Source organism: Oncorhynchus kisutch, unplaced genomic scaffold (assembly GCF_002021735.2).
Source record: "Oncorhynchus kisutch isolate 150728-3 unplaced genomic scaffold, Okis_V2 Okis01b-Okis20b_hom, whole genome shotgun sequence".
In the NCBI taxonomy this organism is placed as follows: Eukaryota; Metazoa; Chordata; class Actinopteri; order Salmoniformes; family Salmonidae; genus Oncorhynchus; species Oncorhynchus kisutch.
Window position 1 is genome coordinate 13,073,367 of NW_022261978.1, and position 15,944 is coordinate 13,089,310.

At 46.1% G+C, this 15,944-nt stretch overlaps 1 protein-coding gene across 2 annotated transcripts; it reads left to right on the top strand.

Moving 5' to 3' along the window:
* Window positions 1-1,168: 1,168 nt before the first annotated feature.
* Window positions 1,169-15,459, top strand: LOC116358909 (THUMP domain-containing protein 1-like). Of its 2 annotated transcripts, none has more exons than XM_031811264.1 (6): window positions 1,169-1,256; window positions 1,519-1,743; window positions 2,060-2,231; window positions 3,883-3,968; window positions 5,947-6,109; window positions 10,160-12,097. In XM_031811264.1, the coding sequence occupies exons 2-6, from the start codon at window positions 1,540-1,542 to the stop codon at window positions 10,585-10,587; spliced, it is 1,053 nt and encodes a 350-aa protein (XP_031667124.1). In that variant the 5' UTR covers window positions 1,169-1,256; window positions 1,519-1,539; the 3' UTR covers window positions 10,588-12,097. The 2 variants fall into 2 exon arrangements, with proteins under 2 accessions (XP_031667124.1, XP_031667123.1); XM_031811263.1 differs by having other exon boundaries at window positions 1,182-1,367; window positions 10,160-15,459.
* The last annotated feature ends 485 nt before the right edge of the window (window positions 15,460-15,944 follow it).

Sequence of the window (15,944 nt, forward strand, 5' to 3'; positions counted from 1 at the left end):
GGCATGCTGAGATAAAATAACATCCTCTTTTCCAGAATTCAGCCAGCCTTCACCAGACCATAACATGTGTAAATACTGTATGTAGGAAGGCCAAAAAGATCAGCAAGGACATCAAACACCCGAGCCACTGCCTGTTCACACCGCTACCGTCCAGAAGGCGAGGTCAGTACAGGTGCATCAAAGCTGGGACCGAGAGACTGAAAAACAGCTTCTATCTCAAGGCCATCAGACTGCTAAACAGCAATCACTAACTCAGAGAGGCTGCTGCCTACATTGAGACCAAATCACTGGCCACTTTAATAAATGGATCACGAGTCACTTTATACAATGCCACTCTAAATAATGGCACTTTAATCATGTTTACATATCTTACATTACTCATATCACATGTACATACTGTATTTTATACCATCTACTGCACCTTGCCTATGTCGCTCGGCCATCGCTCATCCATATACTTATGTAACCGATGTGAAATGGCTAGCTAGTTAGCGGTGGTGCGCGCTAATAGCATTTCAATCGGTGATGTCACTTGCTCTGAGACCTTGAAGTAGTGGTTCCCCTTGCTCTGCAAGGGCCACAGCTTTTGTGGCGTGATGGGTAACGATGCTTCGTGGGTGTCAGATGTTGACGTGTGCAGAGGGTCCCTGGTTCGCGCCCGGGTCGGGGCGAGGGGACGGACTAAACTTATACTGTTACACTTACATGTACATATTCTTATTCACCCATTTTGATGTGTGTGTATAAGGTTGTTGTTGGGGAATTGTTAGATTACTTGTTAGATATTACTGTACTGTCAGAACTAGAAGCACAAGCATTTCGCTATTCTTGCATGAATATATGCTGCAGCCATGCTCTCGATGGTGCAGCTGTAAAGCCTTTTGAGGATCTGAGGACCAGTGCCAAATCTTTTCAGTCTCCCGAGGGGGAATAGGTTGTGTCGTGCCCTCTCCACGACTGTCTTGGTGTGCTTGGACCATCATCCCTAAGTTTATACATCCACAGTGCGATCAACAGATTTAACAATTTTCTTGTCAAATAGTCTAATGTTGAATTTTTCTAACAACATTCCAACCTTGTTTAACATTTATAGTCCAATTGTGTCATGATTTCAATATTTTTATTAGTCTGCATGTTTCAATTGGGGACTTTTATTTTGAAGGCGATACGCCGATTCCCCTTTTGCTGCTCACAACACTCGCGTGTTTGAATGAAGGAAGGAGCCCACGAGTACCTTCAGGCTCAACTCGAGAAGAGTACGATAAACGTTGACTAGTAGCTCTGTAATTAAGCAAATTAAACGATACATTGTTAGCATTTAATCCAACGTGTACGATCAAGGATTGAGATTTAGTACAGTAACTAACGTAAGCAATCCCGGCTCGTGTCGTTTGTTGTGTTTGCATGTTAGCTAGCTAGCCAATTCTGCTATACTTGCTAGTGCCAAACAATAAACCAGATAGTTAATGTTATCCAGGTAAATGTGTTTTTTCTAACAGTTATCAAACTATTATCCAGGAGACCTGTATATGATCAAATATGTCCGAAGCACAAGACTTGAGAAAGCGCAGTAAGAAACGCTATGGGGGCGGACACCGGAGTAAGAAGTACAAGGGTTCCCGGGAGCTCGAGGTGGGCATGCAAGGTGTCCTCATCACCTGCAATATGAACGAGAGGAAATGCACCGCGGAAGCCTTCAACCTGCTGAACGAATACGCCGACCAACTCTACGGACCTGAGAATGTAAGCAGTACATTTAGCGAGGCCATGTACGAATACGTGACGAGGTGTTTCCCTTAATTCCTTCCTTGAACTCGTCACTGGTGGAACGGATAACTGTCCAATCATGTCATTCAAATCAGGCATCAACTGAACGCAAATAGGAGTCATTTCTAAAGTAACTGCGCCAAGCCAAACCTTCATTGTGAATTGTTATTGTTATTAGTTATTATTTGTACTGTACATCTTTATTGGTAGTAATCTTTGTTAAAATAGTTATAAATCTTGAAGTCTTTTTTTTTGTTTAAACTAACTTCTCTAAACTCTTCTGACAACCCAGTTTAAGGAACCCGAGGAGAGCAGTAGTGAGGAAGAGGAGGATGAAGATGTGGAGGCGGCTCTGAAGAAGGAGGTGAAGCAGCTCAAAGCGTCGTCGGGGAAACGGCAGCGGCGATTCCAGGCCATGGACAGCGGGGCCAACAACGTCATCTTCATCAAGACCAAGAACCTCGGTGAGGAAGAGTTTGACAGACAGCATCCCAGCTCCTTAGACTGAGATTAAGCATGTCTCAAAAGACTCCCAGTATATAAATATATATTTTTTAACTGAACTTTTATTTAACTAGGCAAGTCAGTTAAGAACTAATTCTTATTTACAATGACGGCCTACACCGGCCAAACCAGGACGACGCTGGGCCAATTGTAGGACTCCCAATCGTGGCCGGTTGTGATACAGCCTGGATTCGAACCAGGGTGTCTGTAGTGACCCCTCTAGCACTGAGATGCTGTGCCTTAGACCGCTGTGCCACTCGGGAGGCCACTACCCTGGACCAGGGCCCTGAGTGGAGAGTGAGACGACTCATTTATAGCAGACACTTTTATCATAGTTCTTTAGCTCATTTCAATAATCCTTAGTTTTGTCCTAGCCTGGGTACCAGTCTGTTTCGTGCCGTCATGCCACTACTTGGCATGACATGGAGCTGACATGATAGCAGAAACAGATCTGGGACCAGGCTAGGTTTTATCCTTAGTTCAATAAAGAACTGCCTACATTGACAGTTACACCGATTCAGAAGTTCTCAAAATAGTCTGTTTTGTTTATAACTAACTAGTATTTTTATTCTCCTCTCTCTCTGTCGCTCGCTCTGTCTCTCGCTCTCTCTCGCTCTCTCGCTCTGTCTCTCGCTCTCTCGCTCTGTCTCTCGCTCTCTCGCTCTGTCTCTCTGTCTCTCGCTCTGTCTCTCGCTCTGTCTCTCGCTCTGTCTCTCGCTCTGTCTCTCTGTCTGTCTGTCTCTCTCTCCCCTCTGTCTGTCTCTCTCTCCCCTCTGTCTGTCTCTCTCTCCCCTCTCTGTCTGTCTCTCTCTCCCCTCTCTGTCTGTCTGTCTCTCTCCCCCCCCCCTCTCGCTCTGTCTCTCGCTCTGTCTCTCTCTCCTCTCGCTCTGTCTCTCGCTCTGTCTCTCTCTCCTCTCGCTCTGTCTCTCGCTCTGTCTCTCTCTCCTCTCGCTCTGTCTCTCTGTCTGTCTCTCTCTCTCCCCCTCTCTGTCTGTCTCTCTCTCTCCCCTCTCTGTCTGTCTCTCTCTCTCCCCTCTCTGTCTGTCTGTCTCTCGCTCTGTCTCTCGCTCTGTCTCTCTCTCTGTCTCTCTCTCTCCCCCCTCTCTGTCTGTCTGTCTCTCTCTCTCTCCTCTGTCTGTCTGTCTCTCTCTCTCCCCTCTGTCTGTCTCTCTCTCCCCTCTGTCTGTCTGTCTCTCTCTCCCCTCTCTGTCTGTCTGTCTCTCTCTCCCCTCTCTGTCTGTCTGTCTCTCTCTCCCCTCTCTGTCTGTCTCTCTCCCCCCTCTCTGTCTGTCTGTCTCTCTCTCTCTCTCTCTCTCTCTCTCTCTCTCTCTCTCTCTCTCTCTCCCCTCTCTGTCTGTCTGTCTCTCTCTCTCTCTCTCCCCTCTCTCTCCCCTCTGTCTGTCTCTCTCTCTCTCCCCTCTCGCTCTGTCTCTCGCTCTGTCTCTCTCTCTGTCTGTCTCTCTCTGTCTGTCTCTCCCCCTTCTCTGTCTGTCTGTCTGTCTGTCTGTCTGTCTGTCTGTCTCTCGCTCTCTCTCTCTCTCTCTCTCTCTCTCTCTCCCCTCTCTGTCTGTCTCTCCCTGTCTCTCTCCCCCCCTCTCTCTCTCTCTCCAGACCCTGAGAAGCTGGTGCATCACATCCTGTCAGACCTCCACATCACCAAGAAGAACAAGTCACGAGTCATCCTCAGAATGCTGCCGGTGAGCACATGTAATGTCATGGGGCTGAGTATGTAATGTCATGGGGCTGAGTATGTAATGTCATGGGGCTGAGTATGTAATGTCATGGGGCTGAGTATGTAATGTCATGGGGCTGAGTATGTAATGTCATGGGGCTGAGTATCAGGTGGCATGGGGCTGAGTATCAGGTGGCATGGGGCTGAGTATCAGATGGCATGGGGCTGAGTATCAGATGGCATGGGGCTGAGTATCAGATGGCATGGGGCTGAGTATCAGATGGCATGGGGCTGAGTATCAGGTGGCATGGGGCTGAGTATCAGGTGGCATGGGGCTGAGTATCAGGTGGCATGGGCTGAGTATCAGGTGGCATGGGGCTGAGTATCAGGTGGCATGGGGCTGAGTATCAGGTGGCATGGGGCTGAGTATCAGGTGGCATGGGGCTGAGTATCAGGTGGCATGGGGCTGAGTATCAGGTGGCATGGGGCTGAGTATCAGGTGGCATGGGGCTGAGTATCAGGTGGCATGGGGCTGAGTATCAGGTGGCATGGGGCTAGGTGGGGCTGAGTATCAGGTGGAATGGGGCTGAGTATCAGGTGGCATGGGGCTGAGTATCAGGTGGCATGGGGCTGAGTATCAGGTGGCATGGGGCTGAGTATCAGGTGGCATGGGGCTGAGTATCAGGTGGCATGGGGCTGAGTATCAGGTGGCATGGGGCTGAGTATCAGGTGGCATGGGGCTGAGTATCAGGTGGCATGGGGCTGAGTATCAGGTGGCATGGGGCTGAGTATCAGGTGGCATGGGGCTGAGTATCAGGTGGCATGGGGCTGAGTATCAGGTGGCATGGGGCTGAGTATCAGGTGGCATGGGGCTGAGTATCAGGTGGCATGGGGCTGAGTATCAGGTGGCATGGGGCTGAGTATCAGGTGGCATGGGGCTGAGTATCAGGTGGCATGGGGCTGAGTATCAGGTGGCATGGGGCTGAGTATCAGGTGGCATGGGGCTGAGTATCAGGTGGCATGGGGCTGAGTATCAGGTGGCATGGGGCTGAGTATGTAATATCATGGGGCTGAGTATCAGGTGTCATGGGGCTGAGTATCAGGTGTCATGGGGCTGAGTATCAGGTGTCATGGGGCTGAGTATCAGGTGTCATGGGGCTGAGTATCAGGTGTCATGGGGCTGAGTATGAGATGTCATGGGGCTGAGTATGAGATGTCATGGGGCTGAGTATCAGATGTCATGGGGCTGAGTATGTAATGTCATGGGGCTGAGTATCAGGTGTCATGGGGCTGAGTATGAGATGTCATGGGGCTGAGTATGTGATGTCATGGGGCTGAGTATCAGATGTCATGGGGCTGAGTATGTAATGTCATGGGGCTGAGTATCAGATGGCATGGGGCTGAGTATCAGATGGCATGGGGCTGAGTATCAGGTGTCATGGGGCTGAGTATCAGGTGGCATGGGGCTGAGTATCAGGTGGCATGGGGCTGAGTATCAGGTGGCATGGGGCTGAGTATCAGGTGGCATGGGGCTGAGTATCAGGTGGCATGGGGCTGAGTATCAGATGGCATGGGGCTGAGTATCAGATGGCATGGGGCTGAGTATCAGATGGCATGGGGCTGAGTATCAGATGGCATGGGGCTGAGTATCAGATGGCATGGGGCTGAGTATCAGATGGCATGGGGCTGAGTATCAGATGGCATGGGGCTGAGTATCAGATGGCATGGGGCTGAGTATCAGGTGTCATGGGGCTGAGTATGTAATATCATGGGGCTGAGTATGTAATATCATGGGGCTGAGTATGAGATGTCATGGGGCTGAGTATGAGATGTCATGGGGCTGAGTATGTGATGTCATGGGGCTGAGTATCAGATGTCATGGGGCTGAGTATCAGATGGCATGGAGGTTTCCTGACCGTCCAACCAAAAGAGTGAATGTGTTTTTTTTTTTGGTGGTGGTGGGGGGGTTCCTTGTGGTTCTGATGGTTCTCCGTGTGTTCTAGGTGAGTGGAACGTGCAAGGCGTTCCAGGAGGACATGGATAAGTACCTGAGTGTGTTCTTAGAGCCGTGGTTTAAAGCCCCCAACCAGGGCAGCTACCAGATCGCCTTCAAGGCCCGGAACAGCTCCCACAACAAGAGGGACGACATCATCAAGGCCCTGGCAGGTGGGCTACCTGGACACAGTACTGGGAAACACATCTCGAGATGCAGTGTGTTCAGAGACCAGAGAATAACAAGCACCATATCAATGCAGTGTGTTCAGAGACCAGAGAATAACCAGCACCATATCAATGCAGTGTGTTCAGAGAATAACCAGCACCATATCAATGCAGTGTGTTCAGAGAATAACCAGCACCATATCAATGCAGTGTGTTCAGAGACCATAGAATAACCAGCACCATATCAATGCAGTGTGTTCAGAGACCAGAGAATAACCAGCACCATATCAATGCAGTGTGTTAAGAGACCAGAGAATAACCAGCACCATATCAATGCAGTGTGTTCAGAGACCAGAGAATAACCAGCACCATATCAATGCAGTGTGTTCAGAGAATAACCAGCACCATATCAATGTGCAGAGGTACAAGGTATTTGAGGTAGATATCTAGGTAGAGGTAGATATGTACATGAAGGCAGGGTAAAGTGACTAGTCATCAGGATAGATAATAAGGTATTTGAGGTAGATATGTACATGAAGGCAGGGTAAAGGCAGGGTAAAGTGACTAGTCATCAGGATAGATAATAATAAGGTATTTGAGGTAGATATGTACATGAAGGCAGGGTAAAGGCAGGGTAAAGTGACTAGACATCAGGATAGATAATAATAAGGTATTTGAGGTAGATATGTACATGAAGGCAGGGTAAAGTGACTAGTCATCAGTATAGATAATAATAAGGTATTTGAGGTAGATATGTACATGAAGGCAGGGTAAAGTGACTAGACATCAGGATAGATAATAATAAGGTATTTGAGGTAGATATGTACATGAAGGCAGGGTAAAGTGACTAGACATCAGGATAGATAATAATAAGGTATTTGAGGTAGATATGTACATGAAGGCAGGGTAAAGTGACTAGTCATCAGGATAGATAATAATAAGGTATTTGAGGTAGATATGTACATGAAGGCAGGGTAAAGTGACTAGTCATCAGGATAGATAATAATAAGGTATTTGAGGTAGATATGTACATGAAGGCAGGGTAAAGGCAGGGTAAAGTGACTAGTCATCAGGATAGATAATAATAAGGTATTTGAGGTAGATATGTACATAAAGGCAGGGTAAAGTGACTAGTCATCGGGATAGATAATAATAAGGTATTTGAGGTAGATATGTACATGAAGGCAGGGTAAAGTGACTAGACATCAGGATAGATAATAATAAGGTATTTGAGGTAGATATGTACATGAAGGCAGGGTAAAGTGACTAGTCATCAGGATAGATAATAATAAGGTATTTGAGGTAGATATGTACATGAAGGCAGGGTAAAGTGACTAGTCATCGGGATAGATAATAATAAGGTATTTGAGGTAGATATGTACATGAAGGCAGGGTAAAGTGACTAGTCATCGGGATAGATAATAATAAGGTATTTGAGGTAGATATGTACATGAAGGCAGGGTAAAGTGACTAGTCATCAGGATAGATAATAATAAGGTATTTGAGGTAGATATGTACATGAAGGCAGGGTAAAGTGACTAGACATCAGGATAGATAATAATAAGGTATTTGAGGTAGATATGTACATGAAGGCAGGGTAAAGTGACTAGTCATCAGGATAGATAATAATAAGGTATTTGAGGTAGATATGTACATGAAGGCAGGGTAAAGTGACTAGACATCAGGATAGATAATAATGTATTTGAGGTAGATATGTACATGAAGGCAGGGTAAAGTGACTAGGCATCAGGATAGATAATAATAAGGTATTTGAGGTAGATATGTACATGAAGGCAGGGTAAAGTGACTAGTCATCGGGATAGATAATAATAAGGTATTTGAGGTAGATATGTACATGAAGGCAGGGTAAAGTGACTAGTCATCGGGATAGATAATAATAAGGTATTTGAGGTAGATATGTACATGAAGGCAGGGTAAAGTGACTAGACATCAGGATAGATAATAATAAGGTATTTGAGGTAGATATGTACATGAAGGCAGGGTAAAGTGACTAGTCATCGGGATAGATAATAATAAGGTATTTGAGGTAGATATGTACATGAAGGCAGGGTAAAGTGACTAGTCATCAGGATAGATAATAATAAGGTATTTGAGGTAGATATGTACATGAAGGCAGGGTAAAGTGACTAGACATCAGGATAGATAATAATAAGGTATTTGAGGTAGATATGTACATGAAGGCAGGGTAAAGTGACTAGTCATCAGGATAGATAATAATAAGGTATTTGAGGTAGATATGTACATGAAGGCAGGGTAAAGTGACTAGACATCATGATAGATAATAATAAGGTATTTGAGGTAGATATGTACATGAAGGCAGGGTAAAGTGACTAGACATCAGGATAGATAATAATAAGGTATTTGAGGTAGATATGTACATGAAGGCAGGGTAAAGTGACTAGTCATCAGGATAGATAATAAGAGTAAAATGAAGAACAGAGTAGCAGCAGAATATGATGAGTGTAAAGGTCTGTGTTTGTGGGTATAAAGTCTAGTGATTGTGCGATCAGTGTAATATAGTTCGGACACCATTTTTTGACTATATATCAGTCTGGCTATTTATATCAGTCTGGCTATTTAGAGCAGTCTGGCTATTTAGAGCAGTCTGGCTATTTAGAGCAGTCTGGCTATTTAGAGCAGTCTGGCTATTTAGAGCAGTCTTCTGGCTTGGGGATAGAACCTGTCTCGGAGCCTGTTGTTCCAGGAGCCGATGTTCCGGGTACCGTTTGTCAGACGGAGTGAACAGTGACAGTCTATGGCCTGGGTGGCTGATAGAGAGGGTAGCAGAGTGAACAGTGACAGTCTATGGCCTGGGTGGCTGATATAGAGGGTAGCAGAGTGAACAGTGACAGTCTATGGCCTGGGTGGCTGATAGAGACGGTAGCAGTGTGAACAGTGACAGTCTATGGCCTGGGTGGCTGATAGAGACGGTAGCAGTGTGAACAGTGACAGTCTATGGCCTGGGTGGCTGATAGAGAGGGTAGCAGAGTGAACAGTGACAGTCTATGGCCTGGGTGGCTGATAGAGAGGGTAGCAGAGTGAACAGTGACAGTCTATGGCCTGGGTGGCTGATAGAGAGGGTAACAGAGTGAACAGTGACAGTCTATGGCCTGGGTGGCTGATAGAGAGGGTAGCAGAGTGAACAGTGACAGTCTATGGCCTGGGTGGCTGATAGAGACGGTAGCAGAGTGAACAGTGACAGTCTATGGCTTCTGCATCGCTGGGCAGCTCTCGGCTGGGTTTCCCTTTGTAATCCGTTACCGTCTGCAAAGCCCTGCCACATACGATGAGCATCGGAGACGCTGTACTACGATTCCTCCTATATTGTCCTTCTGCATGTTTGATGTCCTAGCTTTCTTGTATGTGTCCATGTCCCGTCCCTTGTAAGTGGTAACTCTAGCTTTTAGCCCAGCGTGGATACTGCCTGTAATCCATGGTGTTAAGGTTTGGATACGTTCTTATAGGTACTGTGGGCGCGTTCATCGTCTATGCACTTATTGAGGAAGCTCGTGACTGTTGTGGTTGAATCCCGGAACATATCCCAGTCTGTACTAGCAAAACGGTCTTCTAGCCTCATGTCTGCTTGGTCCGAACACTTCCTTATTGAGGACCTCCCTCTTTTACCTTTGATCTATTGTGATGCTGTATAATCACAGAGATCCTATCAAATAGAATACATTAAATGAAGTTCTATTATAGAATTCTAAAACGGTCTTCTAGAATGCTGAAGACAGATTTAATCTTCCTCAAAGTCAAACCTCTTTGCTTGGTCCGACCACTTCCATCCTAGATGTTTCTGTGTGTCTCATTGGACCATTTTCCCCAGACACAGATTAAGCCTGGGCCTGGTCTGAGAAGCATGCTGGGTAGAGATTACATCCAGGAAACTGTCTCTACATGTTCCTAGTGTATCCATATCTCACACACCTGTCCTCCGTCCATGGGACAACCCCTGTGTGTGTGTGTGTGTACTGTGCTCGCTCCTATAAACTCTGTACCTGGCCATGCTCATTATGTTTATCTCCCCCCCTGCAGGCCTGGTGGGGAAGATGAATCCTAAAAACAAGGTTGACCTGACCACCCCTGAGCTCACCATCATCGTCGAGGTCATCAAGAGTGTGTGCTGTGTCAGCGTCGTCAGGGACTACACTCTATACAGGAAGTACAACCTGCAGGAGGTTGCCAAGGAGGAGGGGCCTAAAGATGGGAAACAGGAAGAGGTCACCGCAAACCAGGAAGAGATCAAGGTGAACCAGGAAGAGAAGGATGGGAAACCGGAAGAGATCAAGTCGAACCAGGAAGAGAAGGATGGGAAACAGGAAGAGATCAAGTCGAACCAGGAAGAGAAGGATGGGAAACAGGAAGAGATCAAGTCGAACCAGGAAGAGAAGGATGGAAAGCAGGAAGAGGGAAAGGATGCCCCAAAAACAGACAGGGAAGGAAAGGGGGAGGAAGAGAAGTAGATCCCTGTACCAGGAAGGGAGAGAAGAGGGAGGGGAATGAGGGAGGAAGTGAAGTAGATCCCTGTACCAGGAAGGGAGAGAAGAGGGAGGGGAATGAGGGAGGAAGTGAAATGGGACTGATAAACAACTCAAAGGCATCTCACAGTGCAGGTGATGCAGTCAATGTGTTTTTAGGTAGTTTTACTGTAGAACAGGTCCTATTCCTATTGTCCATTCCAAATGGAACCCTAATCCCTATATAGTGCACTATTTTTGACCTGAGGCCTATGGGTCCCTTGTCAAAATGAGTGCACTATGAAGGGAATAGGGTACCCTGTTCCCTTTATAGTGCACTACATTAGACCAGGTCCTATGGTACCCAACCCTGACTACGACAAAATCCCTTCGGTCCTCCATTTTGTATCGTGTCCAACATGTCCTCCTCATCGCTGACAGTCCATTGGTCCCCTCACCATCACCGAGCTCTCACTGAAAGCTGACAGTCCATTGGTCCCCTCACCATCACCGAGCTCTCACTGAAAGCTGACAGTCCATTGGTCCCCTCACCATCACCGAGCTCTCACTGAAAGCTTAGTCCATTGGTCTCCTCTCCATCACCGAGCTCTCACTGAAAGCTTAGTCCATTGGTCTCCTCTCCATCACCGAGCTCTCACTGAAAGCCTAGTCCATTGGTCCCCTCTCCATCACCGAGCTCTCACTGAAAGCTGACAGTCCATTGGTCTCCTCTCCATCACCGAGCTCTCACTGAAAGCTGACAGTCCATTGGTCTCCTCTCCATCACCGAGCTCTCACTGAAAGCTGACAGTCCATTGGTCTCCTCTCCATCACCGAGCTCTCACTGAAAGCTGACAGTCCATTGGTCTCCTCTCCATCACCGAGCTCTCACTGAAAGCTGACAGTCCATTGGTCTCCTCTCCATCACCGAGCTCTCACTGAAAGCTGACAGTCCATTGGTCTCCTCTCCATCACCGAGCTCTCACTGAAAGCTGACAGTCCATTGGTCTCCTCTCCATCACCGAGCTCTCACTGAAAGCTGACAGTCCATTGGTCTCCTCTCCATCACCGAGCTCTCACTGAAAGCTGACAGTCCATTGGTCTCCTCTCCATCACCGAGCTCTCACTGAAAGCTGACAGTCCATTGGTCTCCTCTCCATCACCGAGCTCTCACTGAAAGCTGACAGTCCATTGGTCTCCTCTCCATCACCGAGCTCTCACTGAAAGCTGACAGTCCATTGGTCTCCTCTCCATCACCGAGCTCTCACTGAAAGCTGACAGTCCATTGGTCTCCTCTCCATCACCGAGCTCTCACTGAAAGCTGACAGTCCATTGGTCTCCTCTCCATCACCGAGCTCTCACTGAAAGCTGACAGTCCATTGGTCTCCTCTCCATCACCGAGCTCTCACTGAAAGCTGACAGTCCATTGGTCTCCTCTCCATCACCGAGCTCTCACTGAAAGCTGACAGTCCATTGGTCTCCTCTCCATCACCGAGCTCTCACTGAAAGCTGATGGGTACATTTTTTAAAAACATTTCATTAGATTTTTTAAATAGATACATTTTTTTTAACATAAAGGTGTCATTTTTATTTTTTTATTTTTTATTCCCTCATTTTCCAGAAATCCTGGTCCTAGGGTTCTGAGTTCCCTGCTTATTCCTTCTTTATTCAGGATATCCTGGTCCTAGGGTTCTGAGTTCCCTGCTTATTCCTTCTTTATTCAGGATATCCTGGTCCTAGGGTTCTGAGTTCCCTGCTTATTCCTTCTTTATTCAGGATATCCTGGTCCTAGGTTCTGAGTTCCCTGCTTATTCCTTCTTTATTCAGGATATCCTGGTCCTAGGGTTCTGAGTTCCCTGCTTATTCCTTCTTTATTCAGGATATCCCTGGTCCTAGGGTCCTGAGTTTCCCTGCTTATTCCTTCTTTATTCAGGATATCCTGGTCCTAGGTTCTGAGTTCCCTGCTTATTCCTTCTTTATTCAGGATATCCTGGTCCTAGGGTTCTGAGTTCCCTGCTTATTCCTTCTTTATTCAGGATATCCTGGTCCTAGGGTTCTGAGTTCCCTGCTTATTCCTTCTTTATTCAGGATATCCTGGTCCTAGGGTTCTGAGTTCCCTGCTTATTCCTTCTTTATTCAGGATATCCTGGTCCTAGGGTTCTGAGTTCCCTGCTTATTCCTTCTTTATTCAGGATATCCTGGTCCTAGGGTTCTGAGTTTCCCTGCTTATTCCTTCTTTATTCAGGATATCCTGGTCCTAGGGTTCTGAGTTCCCTGCTTATTCCTTCTTTATTCAGGATATCCTGGTCCTAGGGTTCTGAGTTCCCTGCTTATTCCTTCTTTATTCAGGATATCCTGGTCCTAGGGTTCTGAGTTCCCTGCTTATTCCTTCTTTATTCAGGATATCCTGGTCCTAGGGTTCTGAGTTCCCTGCTTATTCCTTCTTTATTCAGGATATCCTGGTCCTAGGGTTCTGAGTTCCCTGCTTATTCCTTCTTTATTCAGGATATCCTGGTCCTAGGGTTCTGAGTTCCCTGCTTATTCCTTCTTTATTCAGGATATCCTGGTCCTAGGGTTCTGAGTTCCCTGCTTATTCCTTCTTTATTCAGGATATCCTGGTCCTAGGGTTCTGAGTTTCCCTGCTTATTCCTTCTTTATTCAGGATATCCTGGTCCTAGGGTTCTGAGTTCCCTGCTTATTCCTTCTTTATTCAGGATATCCTGGTCCTAGGGTTCTGAGTTCCCTGCTTATTCCTTCTTTATTCAGGATATCCTGGTCCTAGGTTCTGAGTTCCCTGCTATTATTCCTTCTTTATTCAGGATATCCTGGTCCTAGGGTTCTGAGTTCCCTGCTTATTCCTTCTTTATTCAGGATATCCTGGTCCTAGGGTTCTGAGTTCCCTGCTTATTCCTTCTTTATTCAGGATATCCTGGTCCTAGGGTTCTGAGTTCCCTGCTTATTCCTTCTTTATTCAGGATATCCTGGTCCTAGGGTTCTGAGTTCCCTGCTTATTCCTTCTTTATTCAGGATATCCTGGTCCTAGGGTTCTGAGTTCCCTGCTTATTCCTTCTTTATTCAGGATATCCTGGTCCTAGGGTTCTGAGTTCCCTGCTTATTCCTTCTTTATTCAGGATATCCTGGTCCTAGGGTTCTGAGTTCCTGCTTATTCCTTCTTTATTCAGGATATCCTGGTCCTAGGGTTCTGAGTTCCCTGCTTATTCCTTCTTTATTCAGGATATCCTGGTCCTAGGGTTCTGAGTTCCCTGCTTATTCCTTCTTTATTCAGGATATCCTGGTCCTAGGGTTCTGAGTTCCCTGCTTATTCCTTCTTTATTCAGGATATCCTGGTCCTAGGGTTCTGAGTTCCCTGCTTATTCCTTCTTTATTCAGGATATCCTGGTCCTAGGGTTCTGAGTTCCCTGCTTATTCCTTCTTTATTCAGGATATCCTGGTCCTAGGGTTCTGAGTTCCCTGCTTATTCCTTCTTTATTCAGGATATCCTGGTCCTAGGGTTCTGAGTTCCCTGCTTATTCCTTCTTTATTCAGGATATCCTGGTCCTAGGGTTCTGAGTTCCCTGCTTATTCCTTCTTTATTCAGGATATCCTGGTCCTAGGGTTCTGAGTTCCCTGCTTATTCCTTCTTTATTCAGGATATCCTGGTCCTAGGGTTCTGAGTTCCCTGCTTATTCCTTCTTTATTCAGGATATCCTGGTCCTAGGGTTCTGAGTTCCCTGCTTATTCCTTCTTTATTCAGGATATCCTGGTCCTAGGGTTCTGAGTTCCCTGCTTATTCCTTCTTTATTCAGGATATCCTGGTCCTAGGGTTCTGAGTTCCCTGCTTATTCCTTCTTTATTCAGGATATCCTGGTCCTAGGGTTCTGAGTTCCCTGCTTATTCCTTCTTTATTCAGGATATCCTGGTCCTAGGGTTCTGAGTTCCCTGCTTATTCCTTCTTTATTCAGGATATCCTGGTCCTAGGGTTCTGAGTTCCCTGCTTATTCCTTCTTTATTCAGGATATCCTGGTCCTAGGGTTCTGAGTTCCCTGCTTATTCCTTCTTTATTCAGGATATCCTGGTCCTAGGGTCCTGAGTTCCTGCTTATTCCTTCTTTATTCAGGAAATCCTGCATCTGGGATTTCTGTAAAACCAGGGAATTCATTGAAAGTTCACAGAATTGTTCAGCCCTAGTCACCTGACAGTCTTTCCTCTGTAAATGAATGTTAGAAGACCAGTCGTCTAAGTTGACCCAGTTCTTACAGGGCTGGTTTCCCGGACCCAGATGAAACACACTCATGGACCCAGAGATGAAACACACTCAAGGACCCAGATGAAAACATACTTATGGACCCAGATGAAAACATACTTATGGACCCAGATGAAAACATACTTATGGACCCAGATGAAAACATACTTATGGACCCAGATGAAAACATACTCATGGACCCAGATGAAACACACTCATGGACCCAGATGAAAACATACTCATGGACCCAGATGAAACACACTCATGGACCCAGATGAAACATACTCATGGACTAAAACACTCTTTCATTGAGAATCTCCATTGAAAGTGCTTCTTAGTCCAGGGGCTGTTATGTATCATGTGTCTCAGAGGAGGAGTGCTGATCTAGGATCAGGTTCCCCCTGTCCATATAATTGTATTTGTTATAATCTTAAAGACAAAACAGATCCTAGATCAGCTCTGAGACCATTGATGCGGCCCCAGGAATGTAGGCCTGATCTGAGTGCAGGACTCTCCTATACTGTCCGATAATGGAGGTATACTGTAATATACCTTTTTGTTTTGTAGAACAGAGTAACTTCCCCCCCCAAAAAAAAACTGATCCTTGAAATAAAGCGATTTTTTTTGTGTTTTTATATTCTCAATCTCCCTCCACTTTCTTTTCAAAGTAACCCACTAGCTCGGTTTCCATCTAACTGACGGGAGATGTTCAATGCGAATATTGTAAAATCTGCATAAAAACAATATGCAAATTTTCCCACGAGAGAGAGAGATGTTTCCATCAAACTGACTTGTAAGCAGATAAAAGGCTGTGAGTGATGCCATGGTGCATATAAAATACATTGTTTTCAGGGTTAAATTCCCACGTACCGACAATCTGTTTCCGTTGCATTTTCAGCTCTTGATAGTTGTCTCACAAAACATGTTGCGTTGTATAGCGAGCGATGAGATTATGTACTAAAGAGAGGAATAATTTTTATTTGTTAAAGGGCAGTCCAGCATCAATCATCTTGTCACCGGAATAAGATCCTCAAAATCTATTGAAAAGTTCATGATTTCTACGTATTTCATCTGTAGCCTAATAAACTGCTTGCTTTCCTGACGAGTCGTAGGGGAGGAC